Source organism: Pyxicephalus adspersus, chromosome 7 (assembly GCF_032062135.1).
Source record: "Pyxicephalus adspersus chromosome 7, UCB_Pads_2.0, whole genome shotgun sequence".
NCBI classification, from domain to species: Eukaryota; Metazoa; Chordata; class Amphibia; order Anura; family Pyxicephalidae; genus Pyxicephalus; species Pyxicephalus adspersus.
The window spans coordinates 6756452-6765720 of NC_092864.1; the positions used below are offsets into that span (position 1 = coordinate 6756452).

Here is a 9269-nt window from a genome sequence, read left to right on the forward strand (position 1 = left end):
ACAATACAACGTTTGTTAACCACCTGAAAAAAGTACGGGTTTAACGCTTTTTGCAAGTGTTATTACCCCTTACCAAGGTCAGGTTTACCGGCCAGGTGGTAATATGAAGCTGAGGATTAGATAGCAACAAAACTTCATATGCACTCAGTCCTTGTGCTGTTGTGTGTGTGTTTTTCAGTAGGGCTAAAACATTATGGGAGATATGCAGAGTGGAGGGATGACCTAGGGTGATGGGCGTGGCCATTTTAGCGACCATGGCACAGGCTGCCAGACTCCTGAGACACGCAGGCATGCCTTGAACCTGTACCAGAACCACTTTTGAAAAAAAGCAACAGGGCAAAATTTGCCTCCATGTTCTTGCGCCAGAACTCCTGCCATGGTTTTACAATTGTCCCTGGCAAATAAGTGAAACATCACGCCATAGTCAGGTAGGCCCAAGCCAGGACTTGAAACCATTGCACATTTCAAATGACCAAAAACATTTCATCAGACCATTTAAAAGAATTAGACATTTCAGTCTTAGTTGCTTGTCTCAGAACATTGTCATAATAGGAACAATCAGCTATCCATTGGCGGCAGTAAGCAATCATGCCAAGAAAAGTTAACATGCCTTTCCTGGTCTGTGGTCGGGGCAGACCCAACACGGCAGCAATTCTGGCATGGCTGATTTTCCTCTCACCTTTACTGAAGACAAAGCCCAAATAATCAACACTTTCTGTACACCATTGTAATTTTGACACCTTAACCGTGATTCATCATCAAAATGCACGTACGCTCGGCGCACGTAAATTCATGCTTTCTGCGAACCGGGTTTCCGCGGTCCGGAGTCGAGTGCGATCGTACACTCGCCCTAACTGCCAGCAGGATTCCTGCCTTGATAATGATGAGCAATAGGGGAAGCAAATCTGCTAATTAAGGTGATTAGATGTCAGCTGCGCGATTAAGGAGGATCTGTTAAGCTGTCAATGGTGAGATCATAGCAATAAATGAGCGCACACCTGCTCTCTATTCTGTGCACATCTACAGTCCATTACAGGTCAATTAGAATCTTTATTACTTCATTTTCTTTTGGCTAAGTGTTACTTTTTTAAAAAATAATTAATTTATTGTTACTATTGTTGCACTGTTTTTATACTTTTTGGTTTGCTTTGCAAAACTGCTAACTAATTTAGATCCAGCTGTATATATACTAGTTGACACTTCATAATACGTCATCTCACAATAGTATGAATTGTAAAAAATTGTCACCAAGCATTTGTGATCTAATTAAAATGTCATTGTAGTTTGGCTTGATAGAAATCATAGAATTGAAAAAAGGATTATTGTCATCATTATTCATTTTTTGCTGCAATGTTTTTGTGCCTGGTTTGTAATGACAGTTACTGTTGTTTAGAAAAGCTTTGACAATGTTGTTTTGTCAGTTTTGTCAAACTCATATTCAGGACAAATGTCTGCATGCTTTCCACTCCAAACTCTAACTTGAACCCCCTGTTTGCCTTTGTCCCATTTTCAAAGTCACATATTGGTTTTGAATGTATTACCTATATATGTATTACTCTGACATTTGACTCAATTGCATATTGATTTGCCGCCACACAACTGTTCATTTGTGCTAGTGTTATCGCTTTGTTGTCATTGTGCTGTGCTGCCTGATCTGAGCACTATTGGATACAAACACACTTCCACCTGCTGTCCAAACTGGTTGGCAATTAGTTGTCTAGCTGAGTTGCATGGCCATGTCCAGGTTGCCAAGCACAACATCAAAGCACATTGATTGCCAAGCTCACAAGCAGGGTCTCGCACTCTTACATACCAGATAGTATGCTTTATTTATGTGTTTACATGATTCTAATCGTATTAGTAATTTTGTATAGAAAAATGCCAAGGACAATTTAACTTAGTGCCAAACATACTTTATTGCTTTGCTCAAACCAAAGACCAAAATGTCAAAAGGCGTTTATGCCTGTCCCGCAAGGTCATCCATGACCTGTACATCTTGCTGGAAGTGAAAATTGCAGCAGAAACAAAGAGAAGCTAGGCTATGCCAAGAATGATGAGGCTCCTAAGCTCTCTATATATTTTAGGAAGGGTGGCCTTACAAACCACATCGCCCTTAATTTGCACACTCAGCCAGTATACAGTTTCCTGGCTGTTTATGAAGGTTTCAATGCCATTTTAGACCTTGGCCCACTATATAGTCACTTCCTCACATCAGCTTTGGAGTGGAGGAACATAAAGGTGGATTTCAACCTTTCCCGGAACAATATCATCCACGAATGTACAGTAGTCTGTGATGTGACATTCCAGAGGCTTGCCAGCACAGCAGAGGGATGTTATCGCCCTGTAAAGAAATAGATTGCATTATTAGGATGCGTTAATCATGCTTTAGTGGGAACTACATGCTGCTGGAATGTATTTTTCATTCTTTTCTGGCTGCATAAGCATTGCTTGCCCAAATCTAAACTAAATTGCACTCTGCCCTAGTTTGGCAATGTGTTTTTGTAAAGTGCCACATAAAGGTCCAGCTCTTACGCAAATATGTCTGATGTTTAATTTCCCAAACGATTAAAGTGTGCTTTCTATGACTTCAAGTCCTAGGTTGGTTTGTAACCCAAAAATGATGTGCTGAAATATGTAATCCACGCATTGTAAACATATGGAAATACTCACGCGTAAAGACATTAGCGATGAGTTCAGCTCTGACTCGACGCCCCTCTGCTGTGCTTTGGGAGGCAGAGGCAGGATGTTGGTGTACCTCGGGCTCGAGTTCCTCTGGAATGTCCCAGGAATCCCCATGGTGCAGGAAAAGGTTGTGCAAGACACAGCATGCCACGATGACCCGGGCAGCTTTCCACGGTGCGTACAGGAGCTCACCACCGGGCTGCGCCAAGCACAACCGTGCTTTCAGCAACCAGATGGTTTGCTCCACAACCCCCCGTCTTTTTTGCAGAGCCTTGTTGTAATTATGCTCTGCTTCAGACCGGGGGTGACGCACAGCTGTCATAAGCCATGGAAGCTGCCCATATCCTTTGTCAGCTGCAAAAAAACAAACATAATACATATTGGTACTTGGTATAGTAAGTGTTCTGTGAATGCAGTGTAACCCTAGAGTTTTAAAAAAAAAGTCGCTAAGGGTTGTGCTCTTCCATCACTTTATTGCTTTTTGATTGTTAGGAGACATTGTTACTATTGACTACCACACTAAAGTACCGTGAGCTGTGAAAATAGTAATTAGACTGGGGCTTCCGGGAATATCTGAAAGTTAGTTCTTCCCCCATGCTCCCAATATTGTACAATATCTATATAGTATTTGCTAAATCAGATGTTAGCAAAAAATATCACATATATACAATATAGGTCATAGCCTGGCATTTTGACAATGCAAAGGGACATAGCAACATAATAGGTGTCTTTAGGATTTGACTACTGTTAGTTGTATTACAGTAATGACATTATACATTACCTATTAACCAGCCCTCAGGCATTTCTCCAGAGATGAATTTCTGGTAGAGGGCTGTCTGACGCAGGATATAGGCATCATGGCATGATCCTGGGAAACCTGTGCGTGCACTCATAATTCTCCTGTTGGCATCACAGACTATTTGGACATTCAGTGAATGATATTCCTTCTGGTTGCGAAAGGCGATTTCCTGCAATTTAGGTGCCTGAATGGCCACATGAGTGCAGTCCAAGGCCCCCAAAACATTCGGAAATCCCGCACGCCTGAAGAAATCTACCTTGACCTTCCTCCACTCCTAAGCTGTTTGAAGAAAACGAATTTAAAGTGGGATAAGGTCCACAATGGCATCGATGACCTTGGTAAAAAACCCTGGAAACTGTAGGCTGGCTTAGTCCACAAATTAAGGCCGAGGAGGTTTGAAAGGAACCCCTTCCTAAAATATACAGAGTGGCCAAGAGCCTGGTCATTCCTGGCACTGCCTGGCTTCTCTTAGTTTTTGGAGCAATTTTCTCTTCCAGCAAGCTGTACAGGTGATGGATGACCTGGCGAGACAGGCGGAAATGCCTTTTGACATCCTGGTCACGCAAACTTTTCAGTCGACTACGCTCTATGAAGATGCGTGGTGCTCGGACTGTTTGTGAAATTTGAGCTTGCTCTTCTGGTTGCTGCTAGTGCTGCTGCTGCTCTTCGGTTATGATCAGATATGTGGTGTTTAATGCCACAACAGCAGTTGTAAAGAGTAAGTTGAGTTCCAAATTTGGATCCATGACAACGCGTTTGAGTGTGTGCGCGCATGTGTGCGTGCGCTTTAGTGCGCGTGTTTGAATACCTATAAATTTGCAGTTTCTGGTCATGCAAACCAACACTTTCTAAAAACAAAGAAAAAGAAGAAATAAATCGGGAAAACGGAAAACCAAGTAAGCAACAAAAACAAGTAGGAATACACCATTGACTTTAATCATCCAAAAAATGTTTTAGGTCAGTTGTCCCATAACTCTTTTATTTTTTGACTTTCAGTTTCATGGAGCCAAGAAGAATGGCCACCACCGCCACCACCAGGACTGCTGCTGGCTGCCCCACCACCACCAGGACTTCTAATGTCGGCCCCACCACCACTACCACCCCAGGGTCTTCAGTCCATAGACCAACAGGCAGCTCCCTCAGGCCAGCTAGGTTGCCCTGTGAAGCAGGGCAAATAACATTTAGGCCCCTGGTCCCTCAACCTGGCAGCTCAGCCAGTTTGAGCTGGACCAGGGATTCTGCTTCCAAGGCAACCAGCTTCACTCCTGAGCAAGAAGCAGCCCTCATGGAGTCCTATATCCAACATTTTCCTAGACTCCATGGGAGCTTGCACTCCCAGACCTCCAATGCCGTAAGGCAGGGACTCTGGGAGGAAATTGCCAGGAATGTTAATGCAGTGGGCAGTACACAACGGACCATTACCCAGTGTCAAAAACGTGTGAGTGACATCTTCAGACACATCAAAAGGGTCCTGGGCACAAAGGCCAGAAGGAGTGGGACCTATCCTGAACACCTTGTGCAGCGTCTCAGGGAGTACGAAAGACTGGCGTTGCCATTCATCGGGCCAGAAACGGTGGTAGGGGTGGACTACCGGGATGACTCCGAAGCTTGTCAACCATGTAAGTTCAATCCTTTTACATTACTTAATTACAAATGTCATTTTTTTTTCATTTTTTTGGGGTTGCAACAGTTTACTCATTACCATTGACAACAAAAAAGCATTGTGTTTTTACATATTTATCCTTGGGGGTGAAAGATGAGATCATTTGTTGAAAACAACCTCTTTGGTGTATTTTTACCTTCTTTTGACTTGCATTAACAATGTGTGTATTTCCATTTTTTTTTACAAAAGTACACCCTGAGACGCAGCAGTCCCCTCCTGCCTCCTGTGCTCGGGGTGATGTGGATGAAGAGGATATATGTCACTTCACCTCGAGAAGACACTGGCCTTCCTCCTAGTAAGATGAACCTTCATGGTATATGTGGTTTCGCATTGTGCACGTGTTGTGGTGAACCAATCAATCCAAATGAACTTTGGTTAGAGTCAAGCTCACTCTTTCATTTGTTTTTGTGCCTTCATCACCAGATCACCATCTACAGGAGGAGGTCGTTGATCCACTGCAGAGAAGCCTGGAGGAGAATCCAGGTAATTTGATTTTTGTGTGTGTTCAGCCTTCCAAAAGCTAAGTAATAACCTTCGATCTTTCTATAATATATTTATATATAGATGAAATTTGTTAGTTTTTTGCCACATTCTGGTGCAGCCTCCCTTTGGGAATGTGTGAGCCTAATATGTCCCAAAAAATGTTGTGTGTGACAAATATTAGGGACGTTTGATATGTGAAGACTTGTCTCCACATTCATTCATTTTGATGTGAGAATTTAACCAACAACATCTGGCGGTCATACATCATCTGATAGAATCAGTCCAAGAACAATCGGCCAATTTGGGTGCCTACATGTTCAGAGTTGACCATCTCTGTAACATGTTAAGTGAATCCCTAGGCCAACAATCTCGCCTACATCAGGCGATTATTCAAAGGCTTAGTTGGCTAAGCCCTGCTGGCCCCCCATCTCCTGCAGAGCGGCCAGCTCCATTCTTCCCCCCGACTCCACCCAGTGACCCTGCCCGGCCACCCAGTGCCCCTGCCAGTGCTCCTGTCGGTGCACCAGGGGCATGCTGCGGGGGTGTCCCGTAGACAAGGCCAGGAGGTGGAGGTGAGCCGTGGCAGGGCTTCTAGGGTGGGCCGCGCCCATGGATGGGCTTCTAGGGTGGGCCGCGCCCGTGGACGGGCTGGCAGAACTATGTCTGGGATGTCGGGTGCCAGGTGAGAACATTCTTCACATTCTTCCTGTCAGTTTTCACTCCATTTTTTCAGGACTCCATTAGCTCGCCAGTGTGGGTTTGAGTTGGTATCCTGTGTGAAGACGCTTGTTTGTATAAATTAGCTTAATCTCTATTTTGTGTTTGCCCAATGTCCACAGGTTAGTAACCCTCGCACATTGACACTTTACCTATCTGGGTTTGTTTTGATGCGACCCAAGTATGCTCCAAATGCACTTTGCTATCTACTCCCTGAAGAATGTTCCAGTACATTTGTCAAAGTGATTCTAATCAAGTCACTAAATGAACACAAATCTAGTTATATCTAGGGCCCAAATATGGCACACCGCACTTCTCTGACACTTCTCTGTAACAGATAAATGTGCTTGCTACTACTTTTCTGTTGGTTAAAATGACATACTAAGGTGTTCAGCTGTGTATTCTATGCCAAATGTATTCTTGACTGATGTCACAATGACATATATTTTGAAGAGGACATATCTAACATACCCAACTCTGTTACTTTAAAGGTCACATGATGATTGGAGCAAGTGCCCAATGGAGGAATGGAGCAAACCCAGCCAACATGCAAAACAGGCGTGTGGAGGATAAGAGCATGTTCAAGATTTTATGGTTCAAATAACCATTGTGTAAAAACTAAGGTTTCTTTTTTTGTGTTTTTTAGGGATGGAATTGGATTAAAATGTGTGAACTGTGCACTAAAATAATAAATATATTTCACTAAATCTGGCTTTTCTTTTTTTAAACAAAACTTTTATTTTTTTAATCGCCCCCCAATAACTTACAATATGAAAACCCCAACAAATATAACAATTTAAAAAAACTTATTTTAAAACATATATACAATAATTTTAAAATTTTTAAAAGCTCTGAGCAGCGTCCGGCCTGAAGTGCTGCTCCATGGCAGACATCCTCCTATTCAAGGATGCCAGGTTTTCCCGTATCCTTCCTGGCAGGTGAGGAAAAACAAATAATATATTAACTGGAAAATTTTCGTCCAAACATTTTTTAAAAGTCCTTTTAAAAAGCAAACTAATGAAAATCAAAACTTACGAAGATGATTTTCGATATGTTGCCAGTGTTGAGGTAGCGGTGGTGGCGGTGTTGGGGGACTCGGAAGCTCCTCGGGTGGCCCGGCTGCTTCCCTCGATGTGGAACTGGCTGTGTTTGTAGAAGGAGACCAAAAAAATAAGAGAAGTAAGTACTGACTAAATGGAACAGTATAACATGCAACTAGTTCTTAAATTGCACAGTGCTAAAGAATTTAAAATATGTTATCTCATCAAGTTATGGCTGTTTTGCTGTTTACACAGAGCAAGGTGTATCCTGGGTGCAATGAAGGTTTGGTGTCAATGAAGGTTGTGGGTTTTCACAAGGGACAAACTTGTCTAAGTGACATTTAACCTTTGTCTTCTGTTAAAAGCTGCCTGGACATGAAGCTAGTCATACACTCCTAATGATACTTGATAGAACTAGACCTAACAAACTATCTCCTAGTTTATAATAATGGTTCTAAAGGAATGTTTTCAGTATCTAAAATGGAGAAATACTTACAGTCATCTGAGGAACTTCAGTCCTGTGGAGGAGATGCTGGTGGCGAGGGCGCTTCAGCAGCTGTAGATAAATAATGAACAGCATAAGTAAAAGTGGGTGGGCAGGACCAGGGATGGCACCTCCTCCACAACTGGCTTCTCCTCTGGGGATGGCACGGCACCTCCTCCTCCCCCCCAGGGATGTTGTCTTCTCCTCCTCCACATCCTGGGGGATGGCCAGGCGCCTGTGTGGCCGCTGTAATATTATGATCCGCCGGCGTGATGTAGAGTTGGCTGTAATAACAAAATCAAATATAGCAAATGAATAAGGGTAGTAAAATATAGGAAGTCAAAAACAAACAGTTCTAGGCTAAACAATAATACTTTACACAAACATTCCAAAACACCATTCCTTAACAAGAGGAGAAGACAAAATGCCAAACTTACCAGACAGGATGCGGTCCCCCACTTCACGCACCAGATTGGGTCTCCTCCGCTTCAGGTCGCTCCAGGTGTGCTGTATCTGGGCGACTGTTGGACGCCTCCCTGCAGGGGTCCAGAGCCTGTCGGCGATCCACTCCGCGATTTGTCTCTTGACAAAGATTGACCGCTGCTGGTCATATCTCTGCCTAATCATTGTCTAAAGAAAAAGAGAAACAAAATGTGAGTTATTTTGACAACAACCAAACACCTGTTAAAAAGAAAAAAAAGGTATAACTAATTCATTGACTGATTTATATATTTTCTGTTGCAAATGTAAACTGTTTGTTAAGACTGTATGTAGATATATATGGGTATACTATTACTATTACTAAGAAGCCTCCAGTTGCCACCCCACTAAGCTTAATCCTGTTTAAACCATTGTAAAACCAATAATTGTGCTCCTAGTTGTAAACTCTGCTTATCCGGTTTTAGTGAAGCATTAGTAAGTGGCAGACATACATACAATCTAGGGGCAAAATGTAAGCACTGTTGCACTGGGTCAGATAATGCAGCACATGTGGATTTATTTTGTGGACACGTGAAAAAAAATAGATCTATAAAAAAGTGGAAAAATATAAAACACGGGAATATCTATGTGAGACAGTAGAATAATGTGCCTTCATCAAAATCAGGATTGTGGAGCGAGTTAGCCTGAGGACATTCTAGCAGAAGGCTTCCACTGTCCTCCAGACATAGAAAAATCATTTCCAGCCTTGCGTAATAGAGAGGAGGCAAATTAGTGCTCTTCAAATGATCTACCTCTGATTGATTGAGCTTAATGGGGAAGAATCCTGAAAATTCTTACAAAGCATACATACACACATCAAAATATGTGCATGTACATAGTTGTGAACAGCCAATTTTAGGTGTGTGGACCTCTACCCAGCTCTCATCTGCAGCTGTAATCCGTTGAAAGAACAATAGAGAA

The 9269-nt window shown here is 42.7% G+C and overlaps 1 protein-coding gene across 1 annotated transcript in view; it reads left to right on the forward strand.

The window, feature by feature from the left end:
• Positions 1-6236: 6236 nt before the first annotated feature.
• The window catches only part of LOC140334712 (uncharacterized), a 10450-nt gene continuing 7417 nt past the window's right edge, over positions 6237-9269 (forward strand). The window contains exon 1 of the mRNA XM_072416952.1: positions 6237-6309. Within this exon, the coding sequence (XP_072273053.1) occupies positions 6237-6309 (73 nt within the window). The remainder of the gene's footprint in view (positions 6310-9269) is intronic.